This window comes from Terrapene carolina, unplaced genomic scaffold (genome assembly GCF_002925995.2).
Source record: "Terrapene carolina triunguis isolate 2854851 unplaced genomic scaffold, T_m_triunguis-2.0 Scaffold238, whole genome shotgun sequence".
Classification (NCBI taxonomy): Eukaryota; Metazoa; Chordata; order Testudines; family Emydidae; genus Terrapene; species Terrapene triunguis.
In genome coordinates this window covers 13,644,329-13,667,820 of record NW_020664589.1, presented here as the reverse complement: position 1 = coordinate 13,667,820, position 23,492 = coordinate 13,644,329, and the positions used below count along the sequence as shown (strand labels likewise).

General features: G+C 36.4%; 1 protein-coding gene across 3 annotated transcripts in view; it reads right to left on the bottom strand.

The window, feature by feature from the left end:
- Nucleotides 1-468: 468 nt before the first annotated feature.
- The window catches only part of CAMSAP1 (calmodulin regulated spectrin associated protein 1), a 45,308-nt gene continuing 22,284 nt past the window's right edge, over nt 469-23,492 (bottom strand). For 2 of the 3 annotated variants that reach the window (XM_024206643.3, XM_024206641.3), the window contains 13 exons: nt 22,392-22,533; nt 20,508-20,647; nt 20,323-20,419; nt 16,954-17,131; nt 14,476-14,567; nt 12,969-13,053; nt 10,127-12,563; nt 6,991-7,127; nt 6,672-6,880; nt 6,490-6,592; nt 6,041-6,156; nt 5,064-5,182; nt 469-2,633 (listed from right to left, as the gene is read on the bottom strand). In XM_024206643.3, coding sequence (XP_024062411.2) covers nt 2,331-2,633; nt 5,064-5,182; nt 6,041-6,156; nt 6,490-6,592; nt 6,672-6,880; nt 6,991-7,127; nt 10,127-12,563; nt 12,969-13,053; nt 14,476-14,567; nt 16,954-17,131; nt 20,323-20,419; nt 20,508-20,647; nt 22,392-22,533 — 4,158 coding nt within the window. In that variant the 3' untranslated portion in view covers nt 469-2,330. The remainder of the gene's footprint in view (nt 2,634-5,063; nt 5,183-6,040; nt 6,157-6,489; nt 6,593-6,671; nt 6,881-6,990; nt 7,128-10,126; nt 12,564-12,968; nt 13,054-14,475; nt 14,568-16,953; nt 17,132-20,322; nt 20,420-20,507; nt 20,648-22,391; nt 22,534-23,492) is intronic. The other variant, XM_024206642.3, reaches the window with a different exon arrangement.

The following is a 23,492-nucleotide window of genomic DNA, read 5'->3' as shown; positions in this document are numbered from 1 at the left end:
TAGTGCTTTTGAAATTCTGTACGATGCTAAATGAAACTAAATGACTTGGGGAAGCAACAAGATCCAGTAGACAGGGGACAAGACTCACATAGGAGACCTGGGATTTCATTTCTAGCTTTGTCACTGACTCACTGTGTAACTTCAGCATCTGTGTCTTAGTTTTTCTATATGTAAACTGGTGATAAAATACTTAAACTAATTTACAAAGTGCTTTGAATGAAACATACGAGTATGAATTTTTTTTAAAAACTGTTCTATGCTTTGCTGGAAGCCCCTATATGATTTTGGCCAAATGTTATTGTTTAGAAAAAGGTCAAGAGGATGATACTATGCCAATAACTATAGCAACTTCTGCTTTACAAGAATCTTCATCTATATGTAAACATAGAATAGCACATCTTTAAAGCTTATGATTAGTTCTTTGACAGGATGTTGCAACAAAAAGTACACGTGAAATAAAAAAGGAAATCAGTTAATGATTTTTATTAAATTTCAGTGCTTCATAAAATAAATATGGTATATAATATCAAACAGTGAGAAATAAAGCACAAGCATGAAAAGCATGGTAACAGAAAAATTACACTCATAATAGTGTTTAATACTTAGCACTTTAGAAATCATAAAGCCTTTAGTTATTTACACGCAACCAGCTATCTAACAAAATTTACAAAGTTGCAGCAGCCTATTTAAAAAGTATTGGTGGGGGAGAATTGAGAAGACTGCAATGGAAGAGCTTCACTTTGCTCTAACTAGCATTTTATCACGTACCCTATTTTCCCCCTTATGTACACGACTCAGTTTATAACTCCCATTATTTGTAAAGTTTATTTAATAATTACACTGTATTGTATTTTAGAGCTTCAGTTTTATATCTAGGATTCAAATAGTGACCTCTGCACTAAAAGACATATATTCAAGTAACACCTCGAATAAAAGTAAACATGTGCAAACCAAAGTTATAAACCTACAAAATCCTCAGGTAGTAGTGTCAAAGTATGATGTAGTAGGAACATGCTAATGGATAAGTTATGTTGTAGCTACAGCACTCTAGTTGCTTTAAAGCATGGATATAAAAGGGAAATGAGAGCTTTAACAAATAAAACTGTAAATGTGCCCTGTTGCCCCCAAAACAAAAATTTGATCTGCTGAACACCACAAAGATTTTTAAGGTCATAACTCAAGATTTAATATTTCAACATGAAAAGAAATCAAAGCTATTTGACTTATTTGGGTTTTTGAAACAAATGCAAATTTCTGTTCAAAAATTGCTTTTAAATGAGAAAACAAACCAATATATATTAATATATCACCCCAAATAAAAAAAATGTACACACTCTTCATTTTAGAGCATGCTGCTCATTCAGAATAAAGACAGGACAAAGAAAGTAGAATTACATTTCATGACATAATAAAAACATTAAAATTTGTGATCTTTAAGTGCACCATCATACAGGAGTAACGTGCTCAGTGGAAATGTTCTACATCTACCAGAATCTGTCTTTATTAAAGCAAACAAATCTTTAGGACACTACCTGAAACTGAAATAATGATAACTGTGCTCCATTCAGCTTGCCTCAAGTTTCAGTCAGGCATATTCCAGCTATTAGCACCTGTATGCTTCTTCATGATTGTGTTCCAGAAATAGTCATCTTTAAATTTGCGAACGTTATTTTTAAAAAAGACAGACTTTGCAATCTTTCAGTGCTTATAGTGAACAGATACTGTACGTAAACTTTGTTCTGAGCAGCATGGGCTGGGGCTTTTTCAGAAATCTGAGCACTGAACTTAACGTTGGCAGCAGATACAGTACAACAATCTGATATATTATACAGTTCCTCAAAAAAATTCTCACAGGATGATTTTCCCTAAAGAACATTAAAAAACAAAACAAAACAAAAAAAACCAGAAAACTCACCCCCCCAAGATCTGTTCTCAATTCTTCTACTGAAGTTCAGAGCTTGCCAACTTTAAGAGTGATGGGGGAAAAAGAGGAAATGAGGTGGAGAGAAAAACAAACTAAATTATTTCCAATTTGTACCGACAAAGAGCTTCAAGTAAAAGGAAATCCACTGATTAAAGATCTTGCTACATGCAGTCTCTCATTTGAAAGCCTCAGTAGTTAGCATTGGGCGTAACAGCAGATTTATCATTCATAAAAAACACTGGCATTGTTCCTTCATTCTTATTTACTTGCATCCATGTTTTTTGTTTAGAAGCCTCTTAAAAATATTTACGGTTCTGCACATTTCATACCCAACTGGAGGAAAATGATAACCGTTTCTTCTTTCAATGTAATCCCATTCAGCAATCTTCTCCCCAAAAATTCAGTGTCATTTACGAGTCTGAGTCTTCTTTGGCACTGCAGGTCGCTTGGCTTGCCACAAATAGTTATGAATAGTAAGAGCATCCACGCTGACAGACATGGTTTTGGCTGGAATTACGTTAAACTGTTTTCTGTCTGAGCTATATTTATAAAGCTTGTCAATCATTTTCTTGTTGATGCTCTTTGGCCCTGTTCCAGTCAGCTTGTAGATTTCTTCAGTGTCAGGGTAGTAGCAGTAAAGTGCTCTAAACTGGCAGCCAGCATCACGGAACAAAATAATGTAGTGGTTGGCATCACACTTCTCTAGTTCCTATATTTTAAAAAAGAAAAATGCTTAGGACTGTTCATAAAGAAGACTATCAAACAATACTGAGTACTCAGTAAATTAAAGGTATGAAGACTAAAAGTTGCTTAATTTGGAATTCTTGAAAAGTTAAACATTTAAAATAGTGTTTTCTGCTACCGGTATTTTCCCCCCCATGACCTCTGACACTGGAAGTTGGGTTTTCCAGATATAACACTAATACAGAGCACAGGAGATGCTGATCTGCCACGTAACAATATAATGTAATATTGGAGACCAGGAGAACTCATGACACAGAAAGAACTCAACTATTAAAAGAGGAATCTCAAAGCTAAAAACAATGGGATGCAAAAACCTCATCAGATTGGGGACAGGACAACACTCTTTCTTGTCAACAATTTTCGCTATGCTTCTGCTTATTTTATTTTTAAATTTGACATTAAGTTTAGAATAAACTTCTGTGTAATAAGAATTTTTTTCAGAAGGGGAGGACAAAAGGGAAAAACCAGTACCATTCAATATACAAATAGTGATCTAATTAACTGAATTGCTTCTGTATTTGACATTAACAACATAGAAACCATACACTGCAATGATAGTATATTGCTTAAGATACAGTGATTGGATACAATAATTACATTAGGCTACAGGGATAAAAACTTGACATTCTCTTGCGATATGAGCACCTCCTGGTGACTAACCCATAGAGGAGAATGAAGCTTTTACCTTGGAGAATGCGGTTGCCAGTTTAATATGGAAAGAGAACATAAAAAGTGATCTTTTTTTAATAATAATAATAAAAAAAGAAGGCTCCTTAGGAGCACATCTAGACCAATCATTTTCCATCACAAGAGCCACAAGCCCCACACAAACAGAGCAATTACAGATTATCTTTGTGAACACGGGTGTTTAAATACCTGAGCATACCCTACGGAAGCCAGTTTAGGATTATTTTTAGTTGTACTGGATACTTCAGGGAGATGGACAAGCAACTCCTGTGAAAGCTGTGTCAGCCAAAGAAAGTGATGATGCAAACCAAAACAGGAACACTGAAGAAATTAAAGATCTCAGAATATTGTCTGAATTATTTTACTGTAAAGAGACTTGGAGGAAGAGTAATAATTCAGAAAACACTGGTTTGTTTCCTGTTCTTGCACTGTCTCCATTATAATATCTTGCTTTGCAATTCAATATCACAGGAAGAATTTCACAGTATAAGGGTGCATACATTTTTCTTTTGAATGAATATGTGGGTTTTTCTTTAACCCCTTTAAATTAGTCTGGCTCTAAATTGGGAGGGGGGAGGATTATTGAACTCACAGAATTCAAGGTCACAAGGGACCATCATGAGTATCTATGCAGATGACAGAACCTCACCCGCCCACTCCTGCAATAGACCCATACCCCCTGGCTGAGTTACTGAAATCCTCAGATCATGATTTAAAGACTTCAAGTTACAGAGAATCTGCCAATTACATTAGTTTAAACCTGCAAATGACTTGTGCCCCATGCTGCAGAGGATGGTGGGGAAAAAAAAAAAACGCAGGGTCTCTGCCAATCTGACTTGGGGGAAAATTCATTCCCAAACACTAAAATGTCAACCAGTTAGACCCTGAGCATGTGGGCAAGACCCATCAGCCAGACACAATATAATTCTCATATGTACATCACATCAGGACTTCTGGAAATGCAATCTTTGGGCATTTATATTGACTTGCTTCACAGAATTTTTTTTTAATTTTTACAACCATTGTTTGTGATGATGTAAGACACTGTACATATTTCTGAAACAAAAGTGAGTTTAGTTGCGAAATCTCATATCACAAAGGAGATCCCTTTCTGATGCAAGCGAACCCAGCTCATAACAGTATTTTCGGACACATCATTTCCACAAACTGAGGCAAAGTCTTTTTTCTTAGTGATAAAAAGAAATTGCCTCAAGATTTTTAATGGTTATCCTTTTGCCTCCTCGTTCAAATCTACCTAGCTTTAGTTTTTCTTTAATATTATCATTGTAGTATTTAAACATTAAAGTTCATTTTTCTTTCTTTAAAATCTTCTTCTGCCTAACTTTGCATCTCTGACCATCTCCAAGGAAATGAATATGTTTTACTCACAACACACGTGTTGCCAATGGAAGCATCCACATTTTAACAAATAAAACTGAACTTAATTTTCAACTTTTCTAATAGTTTAAATAGGAGCATGCAGAAAATTCTTCCAAATGCAGATTTGGGGAAGGGAGGAATAAGGAGGAAGGAAGGAAAAACAGTCTGCTGTGTAATTAAAACAACAACATGCTTGACTTCATAGGCATGTTATGGGAAGAGCATTCAAGATAACATGCTATTAACAAAATTATGAAATAAGCATTACAGGTGATAGTTTACTGCAGGTGCATTCATAACACTGCAGTTTTAATAAATAACTACTTGCCTCTAATATTGAATTCTTATGTGGTTCATTCACTTTTCCAGCAAGACAGCAATGGGATATAGCGTTGTGAATAATTGGTTTGTTTGACTTGCTGCTGGGTTCTTTAAATAATTTGGGACCTAAGAAAGATACAAAACAAGTTATTAAATATATAAATATATATAAATATTATAACTAGGTAAATTTAATAACAGTTCTTAAATTTTAATTCTATTAAATAAATATGTAAAGCTAAGAGCCGCAGTTTCAAATTGATGGGAACAATGGCTTACATTTTTATGATGCAAAATATCACTTCATTAAGGAAGCATCAGGGATTTTAAAAAAATCTAAGTGAAAAGTGACTTTAAATAAAAGTTTGTTCTGTATGTACTGAAGGGCTCAACGCAGTCATGCATGGATTCTCTTTCCAGTGCATAAACCCAGAGGGGTTCCTCATTCCTACATATGTACCTGAATCTGTACTAGAAGCTGGCAAAGTTCTAGTGGGAATTTTAGGCTCATGGGGAACCCCCTCTTTCTAAGCAACCATTTTCTACTTTAAATTCTTTTCCCATTCCCTCAGCAACTACATCAGGCAACTAACATTCTGGCTCAGCAGCTAACAACTAGGAAGCTCACAAGTAGCCATCAAGACTATAAGCATTGTGTTTATGGAACAAATTAGCAAAAAATTTCTCCCAAACTTATCACAACAATGTTGACTTTACCTACCTATTGCAGCAACTCCAAATATTGAAGGATTTTGCACTGATTATAGCAAAAAAGTAATACATTTAAAATTAAACACATCTGAAGCATTTTCTATATCTAATATTCACTATTTAAATTAGATCACTGGCACTGTTGAAACTTTCAAGCATTCTGACACACCTGAGCTTCCAAAAACAGGAACTCATCACACCATAACATTTATTTGTTTGGCATTATTTAATACTTGTTAGTTAGAAATGATGACCTAAAACGGAAGCATTTACCTGTGTACTCGGCCACTGAAGCAATTGAAGATGCTGTTGACGCATTTTCCCAATCTCTCTCTGTGTTTCTGCTTGGATTCCTACTCAATATTGGTAAGGATTCCATTGACTCTACTCTGTTGGAGCAAAGCAGGGATCACCAGTTTGAGTTTTTTGTTAAATAAATTATTTCACATTCACCAGACATTTTCTCTTAATGAGAAAAGCAATTCTTCTCCAGCATAACTGTCCCTCCCAAAAGACAGCCAGTTTCTATCATCCCTATTTTTAAAAGATGAATACAAGGTAATGTGTATTATAGATCCAAATAGAACAGATGAAGAACCCCATCCATATGCCATTTTATGCCTATTAATAACTTTATAAAATAAATTAAGAATTATTCATTATATCATCATTTAATCACAGTCCTATTTCCTAATATAAGATTTATTTTTAATTGTCTTTACCGTTGGGAAGGAGTGCCACCAGAGTGTATGCTTTCAGGTTCAGTAGTTGCTGCTGAGGCCAAAGACAGGCTGGAACCAGACTGAGCACTACTCAGATTATCAGCTATAGGAAAGAAAGACGGCATGAAATATGATTTTGCTAAAACAGATTGCAGACTCAAGTGGGAATGAAAAATACTTACGTGTGGAAGAACACTTTGTTCCTGAATCACTGTATGATTCTTCTCGATGGACAGATTTTGGCCTAGGTTTCTTGGGTTTTGATTTGGGTTTTCCAAGTCCTTGCTCTTCCAAAATTTGCTGCTGTTTTTTCCTCAAGTATTCTTGTTTGATGAGTTCTCTTCGGGCCTTCTCTTCCTCTTTACGTATTCGGTCCTCTTCAGCTTTGCGACTGAAAAGCAAACATGGTTTTCAGAATCTAGTAACTTCCCATTTTCTCAAGGAAAGGGATAGGTTGTAAAATTATTCCTTTCCATAGTACAGTGTAAATGTTACATTTACCGGGCTTCGTCTCTTTTTTGTTCAACTTCTGCCTCAAGCTGCTGTTTTCGGATCCGAGCCTCTTCAGCTTTCCGCTGCTGTTTTAAAAGGAATGCTGCGCGCTTTTTTGCTAGTTCATCTTCTGCTTTCTGTTCATCCTGCAGAATTGAAATTCCACATAAGATACAGAGCTTTGGAGGTAGGAGAAGGGAGATTAAACTGGACATCAACAAATACTTGAGGTCAAAGTGAAAACTTCAAAAAGCTCATTTCTATTCTGCGAGTACCTCGAGGAATGTATAAACTACATTCCAATAATCTACTGGTGTAAAATAGTTTTCAAATATCCTGTGAAGTCTACACTTTTCCAGACTTCACAATATAAGTAGTTAAGGAGTTGTGCACTACATAAGTAGTTTTCAACATTTTTGCTCAATAAGAAAAACTCGTGAAAATACACATCTAGTGTTCATGCAGATCCAAGGGGAAGAATCAGCCTCAATCATAGCCCTCTATAATTTCATTATCAAACAAACATAATGCAGGAACATATCAAACTGCAAACTACACTGTGCAGTGTAATTCTCACACTGGCCAGCATATCTTGTATCAGTAATTCTATTCTACAAATGTATTTACTGGAGTGAATTACTACCAAACTATACTATACCAAGGCAAAGGTCAAATTCACTGAAGTTTAAACAGCTTCTCTTTCAAACTAATTTAACTAGAATTTAAAAGACATTGTGAAGTTGCCATGCTTGTGATACTCACTATAATTAATACTATACAGAAATGCAAGCACAATATCCTAGTAGTTTCTTTAAATTTTAACAGCTGCAAAGAATATTACATTTGAAAAATATGTAGTGCTTCTATAAATATCATAGCATTAATATACTTCAGCTCTAACAATTTCCCCTTACACATTCTAGAGCCAGTGATGAAACAAAGGCGGCCTGTTAGTACACCTCTACCCCGATATAATGCGACCCGATATAACACGAATTCGGATATAAACGCAGTAAAGCAGTGCTCCAGGGGGGCGGGGCCGCGCACTCCGGAGGATCAAAGCAAGTTCGATGTAACGCGGTTTCACCTATAACTCGGTAAGATTTTTTGGCTCCTGAGGACAGCGTTATATTGAGGTAGAGGTGTACATTACTTAGATTTAATATCCTTGGAGCAAAAACCATCTTTTTGTTATATGTTTGTACAGTGCCTTACACAACGGGCCCCTGGCCCAGGACCTAGGCTCCTATGCAGTACCACAATACAGATAATTAGAGCTGGCTGGAAAACAGTAATTCCCTTTAGCATAGGATTTCAAGATATGGTTTTGCAACGATCTGGAGAAAAACCTGGAAATTTCTAAATTCTCCATATAACAAAATTACCATTCTCTGCACACCTCTACTGGGTGTTGGGGACCCTGGCAGCCCCAACTCTGAGGCGGCCCATGTGGTGGGATGCCCTAAGGTCATGGAAGCCCTGGGAGCTTAGGCAGCTGTTGAGCCAGGAGAATAGAAGTTTAGGCTGCCAGGGAGCTGGGAGCCTGAAAATCCAGCCGGGCTGCTGACATGTTGGGCAGGTAAGCTAACAGGAAACCAGGCAAGTTTTGAAACCTGCCTTGGAGGTACGGGTCTGTCAAAATTTTGTCAAAACTGACATGGTCCTGCCAAATGCTTTAATTTTGATGAATAGGCTAATTCTGATCAAAAATGCTTTGCTGAAATTTTTATGACCAGTTATGCAAATAATTCTATACCCTGTCCAGCTCAACAGATGAGAAGCAGAGAAACTATTTCAATACACAAAAGACAGAATTTATGTTTTCAAAAAGGCACACATTTGAAAAAAAAAGCCTCCAGAAAATGTAGGATGGAAGAGACCAATAAAGAAAAAAGTTTTTTTCTTAATATCGGCCAGTGGATGGAGGAAAGAAACCTTCCATCTCCTTCCAGCAGCCTGGGCAAGGAAGAAAGCAAGAAAAAGATGTAGAGCTCCCTCTCCTCCTCAACTCACTGGAAATAGGAGGTAGATACAAGAAGTTTGTCACATTATATCAAAATTCTCATTTTCCAGCAGCTGGACATATGTCACACAAATTTTTCACCAATGCATGCGTTTATATCTGCCGGGAACTACCAACCACCACATCCATCTTTTGTATGCTTGCAACTTCCTGGTGTCGGGTAAACATTTCAAGCTACAGTTATCTCAGAACACCAAATAGAGAGTCAAACAATTCAAAAATTGCAGATGAAGTATTTTTGCAACCTTGAAGATGCTTCTTAGAGTTCACAGGATGCAAGACAAAATGGTGGTGACAGATTAGTCTTAAATCATCTCATGGGGAACCCAATTATTTGTTTGACAGGATGTTTAAATTAACAAAAAACAGTTATTTTAATTATTCATCTCAGACAGTTTCATGTATCCCACAACAAACCTAAAAATAACAGAATGTAGTTTATGCATATGGAAGGTATAGACCCTTTAACAGGCTTTTAAAATATTTAATTATTGTTTCCATTATTTCTACCACCATGGCTCAGATGATATCTGGAAACTGAATCACCAGAAGTAAATAGTGGTTTAATATGCCTTCAGTGGCATGGAATCTAGTCATGAAGTTAACAGATTGTTGAAATTATATCCAGCTTCATATATCACATGATGAAAAACCATCTAATGACTACAAAGTGAAAGTGAAATGTGTATTCCAGCCAATCTTTTTTTTCCTATCCCAACTTTTGGGAGCAGGATGGTAAATGAGCAACAGTAAGTTACATTGCTTGTATTACATATACATTTTATGAAAGTATTCTTCCCATTGCATTTATATTCTGAATACAGAGAATAAATCCCTTTGAACATATTAGTAAAAACATATGGGGTGAATTCCTGGCGCCATTGAAATCAATAGGAGCTTTGCCATTGACTTCAATTAGGCCAGGATTTCACCCATGAGTTTAAAGAACTCTCCTCTACAAAGAATTCTTTTCAGATTCAAGTTTTATCATTAAAGTGCATCCACACTGTGGTGAGTTGGGCCAAAGGAGTTTGAGGAATAAACATACACACTAGATTCTAATATTAAACAAATGTCTAATGATGCTTCGTATATATGAAACGGAAAACTTCCTGTGCTTACCTTGAAGAAAAACCCTAGCCCAGACTTCTGATCACCTTCATTAATTATGTCTGTAGAGCTATCGTGGCTTTCAATTTCTCCTTCTTCATCCGGGGCTTTTAAGTCAGACAGGTCTACTTCTATGAGATTAACCTTGCTTCTCAGTGGTTCATCCACTGGGACGTTTTCTTTTCCTGAGCCATCGGAAGAATTTAATCCTTCTTTTAAGCTGCTATTCACATCTTTGCTCATTTCAGAGATAATATTTGCATCTTTGGAAGTGGAAAGAACACATGCCCGTTGATTACTCTCATCATGGCGTCTATAGCTATCAAAGAAAAACTTATCTTGAGAGCCACTTCCATGATCTGGACTATTTTCAAAACCAGTTTCTGTTGGTGTCCTGAATGGATTATTAGATGGAAATGGTCTTAAATGTGGTAAGGTTTCTACACTTTGTGTTGGGGTTTTAATACGTGTGGAGTTTTGATGTCTGTCTTTAGCAACTTTCAGTTCAACTGGTTTTCCAGAGCGAGGACTCCGCCCTTGACCAAGTCGAGGTGGCTTACGAAGATTGCTCATTCCAGTTGGAGAGAGGGGTTCAACAAAATGAATTGATGGTTTTACTTTTTGGTCCTGTGAGTTATTTCTTGTACTTGGTGATGGTACCGTTGGAGATTTCATAAGAAGTTCTTGCTGGTGAGAAATCTTTAATATTGCCTGCTGAAGTGTACTGATTGTTTCATTTAGTTTTTCAATGGAAAGATCACATTCATTGATATCCACCACTTCAGCACCATTATCTTCTAGAAGAGCAGCAGAAATAATCTTGCTTTTTTCTATTTCATGCATAGCAGCAGATTCTTTTGGTTTGTGTAGCTCAACAAAAGCTATGTTTTCTTGCATTTTCACTTTTGTTACTTCTTGTGAATCATAAAGCATTTCTTCTCTCTCTTCCTCTCTTACCAGAAATTCCTCAGACTTTGAACTCAAAGAAACTTCATCTAAATCTTCACCACTGTTCCGAGAGTATTCTTTTGCTAAGTGTTCTGGTTTAAGTGGTTGTGGAACATCGACACCTTTCCCTTTTTTAACAACATGCAAAAAAGCTGCCTTGCCCAGCTTTAGTCGCTGCCTAGCAGACAGAGCCTCCATTTTTTTCTTTTGAGCTTCTATTGCTCTTCGCTTCTCCTCCAACTGCATGTGGAGCTGTACCAGTTCAGAAGCCAAAAGATTGACATTATCTTTATTTTGTCTGGTGGGGCTTTGCTCTCGCTTTTGTTTCCAAGTCGTTAATGGTGCTGGGCAGCTCTCTGACCCATCTGGTGTAGTCTTTTGGGAACTACTTGTACTGGACTTTGTTTCATAGCTATTAAGTCTTTGGAGCTTCCGTTCTGCAAAGTTAGTCATTCTGACACTCCCACTAGTCATGGACACACTGCTAACTTGAGAAATTGTACTCAGACATGGACTTGAACGTCCACTGGCATCATCCTTATCTTCGTGTTCCTTTACCTTCATATCCTCTTGTAACTTTGCTGATTCCTCTTCACCTATGTATTTAGTGACTACTGGATGGTCATCTACTACCACCAAATCTTGTTCAGCCACCTCTGCATCGAGATCTGAATCAGAATCTTGTCTCATCATAGTCCATGTGGTACTGGGAACATGTGGGTTAGTACTTTTCACATAGCTGACATTGGCTTTGCTTGTTACATCTTCATCAACTTTGGCAGTATGAAGGAAGAATCCTCCAGTGGATTGCTCCTGAGATGAAGGATCTAAACTGCTACTAGCTAACGGACTAGGAGCTTCTAATCCTGCCTCGGAGAGTGTCATTGAATCTGCAGTACAGGGATCTGCAACTGCCGTGAAATCAGAACTAGAAATTGGAGTAAAAGTCCTATTGATATCATGATCACCATGACTGCTATTTGCTTTTTTACGGACCATAGGGAGGTGCCCCTCATTTAGCCTTTTTGTTATGAAGCCCCTTTGTTTCCCCTCGCCACACTCATCCTCTTTATTGATCATTTGTTTTTCCTTTGCTGGCTTTAGGACTGCAGGCATTAAAGGTTCTAAGTAAAAACTATCTGGTTTGCTTTCCATGGCCTCACTTTGTGTTTTTGAAGACCATGCGGTTGCAACTAGGCTAGGTGCCCTGGATGATATACTCTTCAGTTCGAGGTCACCCCGGTCTGGTATTTCATCAGATCTGATTATTGCAATAAGTTCTTCATCTTCATCCTCAATTTCAACATTGTTCAGTAAGCTTTTTCCATTCGTTTTAATTGATGAAGGATGAGACTGGTGTTTTGGAGTTAGATTGACAATATTTGAAGCTAGGCTGTCTTTACTGATTGATCTAGCCAGGCTAATGCTATCACCAGATCCAGGGTCCACATCGCTACTTGTGGCATGATGAAGAGCAAATGGTGTTGGCTGAGACAGAGGCCTAGAAGAGACAGAGCCATTAAAAAGAATCTATTGATGCGAAAGTAAAAAAATCTGCAGTGACAACAACATATACAAATTTGTGCTCTATTTTGAGAAGAGTGGCCTATATCAAGAGTGACTAGTGATACCAGGTGGCAATTTGAGATGCCTTGACCTTGAGAGGCTGGGCAGTGTTTGCCACTTTCTGAAAAAAAATCACATCCCTTTAAGGCATCTCAAATTGTCACTCAAAGATCGAGGCACCCAAATCACCTCTGAACATGTAGGCCAGTGTGTTTAAATAAAGTTAAATATCCTAAATATGCCTGGCTTCAAACAATTCAGACTACTTCAGTTGACTTGCCATATAATCTAACCCTCCCTTCTGAACAAAGAAAATTCTTACATCAAACAGAGCAATTACCTGGGTTTTTTCTCTGGCCATGCAAGAACTGAACCTCGTGGCTGCCCATCAACTCGTGTCAAAGAATTAGAACGATGTCGATGACCTATAATATTTTTTAAATGTTTACTGAAAACTTTGGAAATGGTGTTTTTATATGATCATTTTAAAACATTAAATACAATAAACTGCATCACCAAGAGATGGCAGCATAAAACAGGGAAACCTTAGTATACTAAAGCAGGAAAAAAGAAATAAAGGCAAATTCAATATTTAAAATAGATATGAAAAGTAAAAGCTAACCTCCAACAAATGTATGTGTTTTAGGATGACTGTAGACAATATAGGTATAAAGAAATCTTTAATGTCAAAGATTATAAAACAAGTAATTTAGCATTTGCTTTAATTCTAAATGCTAAACTTGAATATGATCCTTTCATAAAGCCAATTTTTAAAATAATTCTCAATACACAGACATGCAAAACACATTGGAACTTTGAGTAAATTTGTTTTTATTGCCTATCTTATTTCCTAACCCTTTTGTCAAAGTTCTCCACACCTCTGATAAGCTGCTGCTTTCTTTTTGTGCCCAGAAACTCAAATTGTGCGTGTTCATTTCTTGTACATTTAATTCAGGAGCAGACTCACTTTTGAAACAAATGATACTGATAATACTTTGCACTCTTACAATATCTTTCCTGAAGACATCTTAAAAATCCCTTTAATATCAAGAAATTTATATTGTCAGTATTAAATTCTGAAGCAATCTTTAACCACAATCAGGGCCGGCTCCAGGCACCAGCGTTCCAAGCAGGTGCTTGGGGCGGCAATCTGCAAGGGGCAGCAGTCCATGTGTTTCTGCCCCCAAGCAGCGCGCCGAATTGCCGCCGCAGGGGCAGTCCGTGTGCCGTTAGGGCGGCACGCGCGTTTCCACGGCGGTGGCAATTCGGCGGCAGCTTCTATGTTCAGTTGCCCGCGGCGGCAATTTGGCGGCTTCTGTCTTCTGGCTGAAGACAGAAGCTGCCGCAGAATTGCCGCCACCGCGGAAACGCACGTGTCGCCCTAACAGCACACGGACTGCCCCTGCCATCCGTGGCGGCAATTTGGCGCGCTGCTTGGGGCAGCAAAAACAGTAGAGCCGGCCCTGACCACAATAGATACATAAGTGACTGCATATTGACTGACTGTTGCTTAATTCAATTTTAGATTGTTCACTTATGAACCACATATAGTAACAAATGCAACTCATCTCCTCACCTTTCCCCCGAATCTGCTTATAGGTGAGTAGTTTAAATCTTTAAAATTCCTCTGATTTAGAATGTTTAAAGTTAAATCCACAGCCAAAATGGAGATTTCTACATTACCTAAATAATCAATATCATCATGTTTGAGAACTCATTCAGAATGTAATAATGCTTACATTGACATCATATTTGTAAATATGCTATATTAGTTCCTCCAGGTAAACACTGCCCTTGGCTACTTGGCTCACTTACATTGTCATACAGATTTGAGATGGAAGGCTTACCGGAGCTATCCTCCCCTTGCAGTGATTTCTGTTGCTTCTGTCTCAAAGGCAGTAATGGATGGGATGGGCTAAAGGCAGGGCTCCCTTTGCCACTGAGGAAAAAAACAAAAACAACTTAATCACTATCATGAGAAATACTTTTCTAGAGAGGTAGAAGAAAAGTGACATACTAGGAAAGTTACCTGATAGCCGATACCCTACCATTCTTGCCAAGCAAAAACGTATCACTAAATAAAAGAACTGGTGAAAGTTATTCTAAGCGAATATGGAAAATTAAAATCAATATTTCAGTTACAGTATTATACATTTCAGTCTACTACTGGAAATCAAATTGACATGTTTTACTTATTCACATGCAGTGATCTTAATATGTAACTTATTTAACAGTACACTGGAGACAAAAACATGTATAACTAATAGAAAAGGAGGACCGAGGGAAGATTGAGAAATTTTATATTCTTAACACATCTCTTCAAAAGTAACCTAGAGTTAAGATTTTAGTTTAATCTTATGATTAAATCTGAAAGAGAACAGAATATTAGAAAAGAAACCCAGAGAGTTTTAACCCAAATCAGTTAGAGAGATTTTACATATCCAGAATAGGCTATTAAACTGGAGCAACCATCTGCAATATGATCTGTGCCAAAGTTAAATATATTGTCGTGAATATGTGAAAATAATATATATGTAGTCACGAAAGCTACAGGGTTACAAGGCAAAACCAAAATGCCATGCTGTAGCAGATTTTTGTGGTTGTTACATCAAAAGACAAAATCAACTAACAGACTGGCTCCTAAAGTGCTACCATCCACAGCTCTGCTACCTCAACTTCTTAATGGATAATTCTCTCTAAAATAATAAAAAATAATAATTTGAACTTTTCATACAACTTAGTGGGTTCTAAGTTAACTAACAACTCAGGGGAAAGACCTGCTTGTCATTGTGGACAGTTCAACGAATCCCTTTGCTTTACATGCAGCTATTGTGAAAAAAGTTAAAATATTAGGCTGCATGAGGATTACAATGGAAAGTAATACTGAAAATAATATGCCATTGGTATGCCCCCACCTTTCATATTCCCTGGAAAGAGATATAGTAGTAATAAACAAGGTTCAGAGACAGTAATAAAATTTATTAGAAGAAAAGAAAGTGTCCATATGAAGATAAACTGAAAAGATTGGGACCATTTAGTTTAGGGGAAACAAACAAAGGGGAGTCAATGTATAAAATAAAGAGAAGATAAACTGGGTGATCCTATTTACCCCCTTTCATAATATATGAAAAGAGAAGATGTTGATGAATTTGAAAGGCTGCAACTTTAAAACTGAAAAGGAAAAACTTACGCAACAATTAATCTGTGGGATTCATTGCCACAAGATATTATTGAGGCCAAAACCTTAATAGAATTTATAAAAGGATTGGACATTTATATGAATACTCAGAACATCCACGGCTGTATTAGAGAAGATTATTAAAAACAAAGGTTTGAAGGCATATAAACACCCTTGCTTCAGGGCACAAGCCAACTTCTGAGAAGATTAGGAAGGAATGTCCCCTGTGGGCAGGTTATTGCAAACTGCCCAGTTCAGGGTTCTTGCACCTTTTTTGCTGGCAGCTTGTATGGTCATTGAGAAGCATGATAATGTGTTAAATGAATCAATGGTCTGATCCAGTAAGGCAATTTTTACACCCCTATTTGTGTCCTGATCAACATCATGTGACGAGATGGTAGTCCTTGACTTGGTCTAGCTAATAGCTTCATCGGCTTTAGCATAGGTAAGTTCCTTCTCTCAGTCCACTCTCCTCCATACTGAATAATGTTACTACCTCTCATAAGAGCAGTCCACCAGAAGGCATATTTCCATCCTCTACAAAGAATAGGAATCATGAGGATGGACCAACACTCGAAGAAGAACAGCTAGGTATACTACCATTTTTGAGGGGAAAAGGCTTCTCTACCCCAGAATTGCCAGTAACCATTAAAAGACTTCCAGTTCTTATCAGCATGGAAAGCAACATAAGAACTGAGATCCAAACTAGATTGTTTTTCCCCTCAAACATTTCTCTTGCTTACTGTTCTCTTTTTCTTCTTCTGTCCATACAGTGGACTAATTTCAGTTTGGGTTTTTGTTTTGCTTGTTTCCTGTACGGTCATTCATAAGAAATTATCAGTAATACTGCCATTCCAGAATAGCTTTCATTTTTAAAAATTGCCTAACAGAGAATTAGTCCAGCTTCTAATACAGTGATATTGTGATCATGATTAGAGTTTTTCACTCATGCTATGAAGATCACATATACCACTGTCAAATATTTCCTTAATCTTGAGAATTGTGCACGTTTTAGAGACAGGGTGCAAAGACCTTAAACTCACATATATAACAAAACCAGATAATTTAGCAGTAATAGAAATTCCTAGATTACCCAACTGGAAATAGAAGCAAGACGATGAATCTAGAGACAGAAAGACAGACTTACAGATAGTCAGATTCTTCAGGGTGCAGGTAATACCTGTTGCAAGCTTCTGGGGGTAGCTGAATTGAAGGCTGCAGGTCTGCGGGACTTGTACTAGCCGGACTAGCCATGAAACTTCGTTTAGTTGCATTGGAAATAGGAACAGGTGGACGACTGCTCTTCTGCTGCAACACTGTTTTAGCTGCACATATTTGTATAAGTGTTAGCACTACTTCAAATTACAACAACAATACTAGAAAGTAGTACAAAAAATCACGTAGCCTCACTGCAGAAGCTCAGAATTAAAACATCGAGAAACTTTAAATTTCACTTTAGCTTTTGCAACATTTATGATTCAGAATAGTTAAAATACAGAATAATCAAATATATAACAGATATGAAAACTGACAGTGTGATGAGGAATCATGAAACTCAGATTAGTTAGAGCAAACTGGAATAGTGGATTTTTAATTAAAAATATCTGTCTGTGGATGAATTACCTAACTCACTGTACATGAGACGCATGCAAAGTTGAACCAGGTCTTCAGAGGCAATAGTACTATACACCGTTACCTACTTTAATTTTCCTTTATGCTCTGAGTCTCAGAGAAGGTTACAAAATCTAAATTTTAGACTAATGCAATAAAGTTTGAGAATGAGAATATTGGTATCAATTTCAATAGTTTCAGCAAAAAGATTATTCTATTAAGTTTTAAGCATATAAATAAAAAACTTCACCATAATTTTCATTTCCTTACACATTTTTCATCTCATTTTCACTGCAAGTTAGCTCAAGTGAGGCCTGCCACACTGTGAAACATTCAAGCTACAGAGTGATCTGATTAGCAGTTGATGAACTGTGCTAACTCAAACAGCCCAAAGCTGCATCCTCACTGCATTACTAGCTTGACCATCACCAGCACTCGATCTTCAACCAATACCACCTGATGCGCCAGCTAGTTCAAGTTTAAAGCACCACTTAATTCAAGCTATAGATTTTTGTGTGGACATGAGTCGGGTTGTGAGCAACACTTGATTATACCTGAAGTTAATACTTCAGTGAAGACAAGCCTACATGAGTATTAATTTAAACAAGTTATGAGATTCAGAAGCAGCATTTTATAATGTGACGTGATTCTAAAGCACTTCAGGTAACGGTACAACAAAATAAAAAACCAAGGTAGCGTTCCACTACTTGCACCCGACCTTAATTACTGTATGTGGACATTACTAATGACAAACTTTATAAATTTATTTTAAAACAGCACTTTTGAGAACAAGGTTTTGTGCTAAAAAGCTGTCTTACAAAAGAAGAATTGTAGGGACATTCAATAAAGATGGGACTCAAGTCAGCACTGTATCTAAGTCTGCCACTGATAGGAAAATGAATGAGAATTTTAAATTAAATACCTTCATTTACATAGTATATTTCATCCCAAAATGCTTTAAAACTCATACACGTATACCAGGGTGTCAAACTCATTCGGAGGAGAGGATCGAATTCCATGTTTTAATTACAATCCATGGGCTGGTATACGCCATGCTATGCCCAGCAGAATGCTCTCTCTCTCTCTCAAAAAGGGAGAATATGGCTTTTATGTAGTAAAAGAACTTAAATTATTTGTTCAGTGCCCTACTGCTGCACTGACTCATTCAGAAACTATGCTTTTTTTTTTTTTTTAGGCCCACTGTTATTCCTACCTTTGTTTCCCTACTCTCTTTTGTGTTTCTTACCCCCTGCCCTGTCTTTGAGTCTCCTCTGTTCTCTTCTCTGCATATCCTTCACTGAAGCAACTCCCAGTTCCTAATCCCAATAAACTGCAATCCCACCACCTCCTTCCCCATTCCTTCTGAAGAAGTTACCAAGAATGACATGGTTATGTTGGCAATTAAATGTCACCACTGGGCTTTATAGCTGACACTTCAATCCGATTACTCGAGGATGGGGAGTTCAATTCTGAGACACTGTTTCAGGCTGTCTTCAGATTCAGTTCGCCATGACTACATCAGTTACATTCTGTTCACATCTGGAATACTCTCTGCAGCCAAGTACTAAGAACTTATTTTTGTTTTAAAATGAAAGCTGAGATTCTGCACAATCTCAATATGTCTTGTGGGCTGGATCTTGCCAAAGGGGTCATGTTTTTGACACTCCTCATATACAGTAATAATTCCACCTCTTTCTGAAATGTAGCCATTTCCAAGATGAAGAGTAGCACTTATTCAAGAGTACACATGAACATTGCACAACAGATTAAGAAACAGATGTGAATACTGTACCCAACAAACTGCAGGGGGAATGAAAGCACAGTCCCTATCACTGTGAGCTATACCACATAGCAGTGGATTAAATAATACATCGAGCATGGAAGGCAAAGATGTGTTACATCAAGGTCTTCTGTTCGAACCCAATATAAAAAGACAATTGTTATTGCAGCACTTTAAAATAGTTTAATAATTGTAAGTATTTTGAATTACTACACTTGTTTTTAAAGGGCTGAATCATCTGAACATTCAAACAAGATTTTAACAGGTGTTTAATGGAAAAGATTCCAATGCTGCAGAAGAAATGACCTAAAGCAAGCACTCTGGCTTCATTTCTGCAGGCATAAGCAGATGGTGTAAGTAGTCACAACTTACTCCACTGAAGTGAAGATGACATGACAGAGACCTAACAGATGAATTCAGAAGTTCAGATTAGTTTGGTAAAGAAGTGAGGCTTTAGGTCTTCAGTTACAGAGGATCCATGACATGATGAATGAAAGAAATTCAACTTAAACATATGAAAAAAAAAAAAAAAAAAAAAATCTCAAGAGGACAGAAATAAATCCTCAACTGCAGTTTGCCAAAGTGCATTAGGATTTTGTTGCACCATTTAAAATTTGAAGTTTTTACTACAGTTTAACTCCCTCCAAAGTTTCAAAAGGAGTTAAGTGAGCCATTAGCACTTCTACCACAAAAGCAAGCAAAAAAACCCCAAAAGCTGGAGAAAGTTATATGTAAACTCATAGTAAGTGATCTAGTGGATCAATTTATCTTCATTGTATCTGATTTGATGGTGCTCCTATGAAGTTTTAACATTTTTCCTCATTGTTAATAATTAACATCCTTCTCCTTTCATAGACTGGAAGTTGCTAGAGAACAATTTAAAAGAATGTGAAACATGACAGCAGATGATACAATTACATATCTTTCAATCCACAGCTGGATCTCAAGGCAATATTTTTTTTTTTTTTAAACAAACGTTTTCAAGGAACTTCAAAGAACAAAATATTTTGGTGGCAATCAATCAATGGAAAGAACAATACAGTAAAAAGCATTTTAATTAATTTATATTTGTTTAAACAAATAAAATACAGAGTTAATATTTACCGAAAAGTCAAAATATCTCACCATCTTTTATTTCTTGAATGTCCCTGGGCTGTACAAAGTCTGGCTTGACATTCTCAAACCACCAGAATAGTTCCGCAATGAAAACCATAACATTAGGCTTTAAAAAAAATAAAAATAAAAAAAAAGTTTAGGCTAGTGGCTTACCTACATTTTGCTTAAAAAATGTGTTTTCCATTACGTCTTACCTTCAGAACTAAAGGAGCATATAGCATGTCCTCCAATGTAAGGTAAAAACATTTGTTTAGATATTCATTTGAGAATTCTCTCAGAAGCTGAATATTATAGAGGCTGTCTGCAATTGAGGTTACCTCCTTCAAACAGATATCTGGTGGGGAAAGAAAAAGTCAAGGATTATTGAAACTATCCTGGTGAACTGAATATTGGGTTCCCAGTCTATTTCATAGCTACTGTAAACAATACATGCAGGAAAAAAATGAACCCTCAGCTTCAGAGCAGGGATATAGGAGATTCCAATTCAGAAAACTGCTTGAACCCCTTGACAAGATTACCTATGGACCAGTAGTGACATTTATCTACCAGGCAGATGGACTTGAAGCACCCTTATAGCAGGGTTATGGATCATCTTTGGAGACCAATTTAACTGGAAGAAGAAAACAGTTTCCAGAATGAAAAGTTGAGGAATCCTTGGTGATGCATCTAAACTGGCCCTAAATTGAAATCAACCATCATAATGAAGGAAGTCACATATACATGAAAGGAGAAAGGAACATACATAGGCATAACAAAAGGTTTTGTATTGAATTTGGAACACACATCCAAACAAGGGCGTGCAAACCTCAGTGACAGGCATGGTAAAATAACATAACATAAGCAGAACACACACAACCATGCCAAACTGAATAAAAAGCTGTTCTGAAGCAGCAAACTTTATTGCAAAGAAAAAAATATTGCTTCCATTATAAAGCTACATAACTCCTGATATTGTACTAAAGCAGTAGAACATTTAAAAACTATATATTTGAGTGTCAGATTAGTGCATCGCCATCAAGTCAGATTTTACAAATTGTTAGCTAAGTAACTGTGTATACTTTGACAATTATTAAACAAAATAGCTACATCACATCATCTTTACCTTATTTTTCTTTCCAGAACTTATTTAGAGTTTAAAGAAATGGAATACGTTCTACCGTCTGGCTTTTAAATCTTGTTTTTAAATATTTGGTATTTATATGCCACTATCTATTAAGATATTACTCTTTACTTTGAACAAACTGATCAAAAAGGAATAAAATTGAGATAACTCCAGGAATTGGAGTATTCAAATGGAAGAATCAATTGAACATATGGCATTTTAAGCCATTCTTCACATATGTAAATAACTCCACAAAGTGCAAGGTAATGGAGACTCATTCTGAGTGAAAATTTAATAAAGGAGAGCAGAAAATTTAATAAAGGAGTTAAACTTAGAAATAAGTATAATTCAGTGAAGAAAATGAATCATACAGGAAAACAATACCTGGAAAATAAATCTCAGGGTAGATATGCAAGTTTATGATTTGTATATTTGGAAACATTTCCAAAAAAATTATATTTTTAAGTCTGATTAAATTTTCTCCACATATACAAATTAAATGTTTTCAAATTATGTATGAATGGCAAAAATATTTAAGATAAATGGACAGTTGTATACTTATTCCTTTTCCTGAGACTAAGTTTGAAGCCAAATTACTAAAATAATTCCTTTTAACAAAAACAAACAAACATTCTCAAATGTTCCTAGATCTGTAAAACAAAATGAAGATGTACATCTGAATTTATTCGATATGGAACTACAGTAGTTATATTCTTCAAAATGCCTTTGGATGCAAAGTAATGAACCAAAAGGATGTTTTAGAAACACCAAATATTGATTTTATGAAAAATTTCTATTTGCCTGACTTGAAGTTAATTTTGGACAACAGATTAATTATTGGGTTATGCTATATTTTGTTTAACAAATACTACAACGCAGCACAAAAAATGACCAACTGTATATATCAATTATATATTTTTATGTTTCTAGTGGAATTTTTTTAATTAAAGTAATTTTTAAAAGTTTGCTCACATACCATCTAGCTTCATTTGTTCTGGGCAATAATAGTGTATCACAGCTAGAAGAGCAGCACCATCACTGCCATCCTTCATCAGGTCTTCAAGTAATGGGAAATAAGGTAATTGCCTGCTTGAAAGATGGTCTCGTCGATAACGCACCTAAAAAAAAACCAAAAAAACAAGACAGTCATATTATGCTAATAAGAGGTGCAATGTTTTACTGCATAATTACTGAAATACCTTATGGTGCATCTTTAGTTTTAATTTGTTATATCTACTGTGAATCATTTAGAATGTTAGCCTCTTCCCTCAATGGAAGTCAAGTTTGAATACTATTTTACTTACTTTTTAACATTTTTCCATAACATTTGGAAGCACTCCCCAACACCAAATCTAACCTATGTATTTTTAGAAACTAAAAACAGATTAAATCAAGCTCCACCCACTTAGAAGTGTGAGTGCAAGAGATCAAATCCAAAAGACAAAGATGACTAGGCCAAACCCACTTAAAACTTGAAAAGCCAATACAAAACTTAATCATGGCCAGGGTGCCCCCTACTAATATCAACCCAGACTTCACAGGCAATGAGTTATTGGAGTCAAACTTCTCATGAATGGATATTGAATACCATAGGCAATTTCATCAACATACAGTTTTGTGCAGCAGAAAAACAAATTGGCGTGGGATTTTCAAAAGTGCTCATGAATGACAGCAAAGTTAGAGGCCACAGAAGTCAATGGCAAAACTCCCAAAGATTTCAGCATGAGCAAGTTAAGTCACTACTGAGCACTTCTGAAAACCCCACCCTAAAGATTTTGGGAAGTAGGAGCTGACTACTCAAAGTCATCTAACTACAGAAAGTAAAGTCATTTGGAACTGCTGCTAGGCAATTTTCCAAACTAAAAATTATTTAATGTTAATATTCTTAAGAAGTCACATGCTGGTTAGTAAGATACCTCAGCGTTTAAGAGTGTGCTGTTTAAGTTCTAGCTAATTGATGGAATGACATCACGATGAGTACACACTATGAATCCTACTAGGAATTCTTTTTAGAGTGAAAATATTCATTTATACATGAAGGGCCTAAAAAAATCTACATTTGAGAAACTATTTTGAC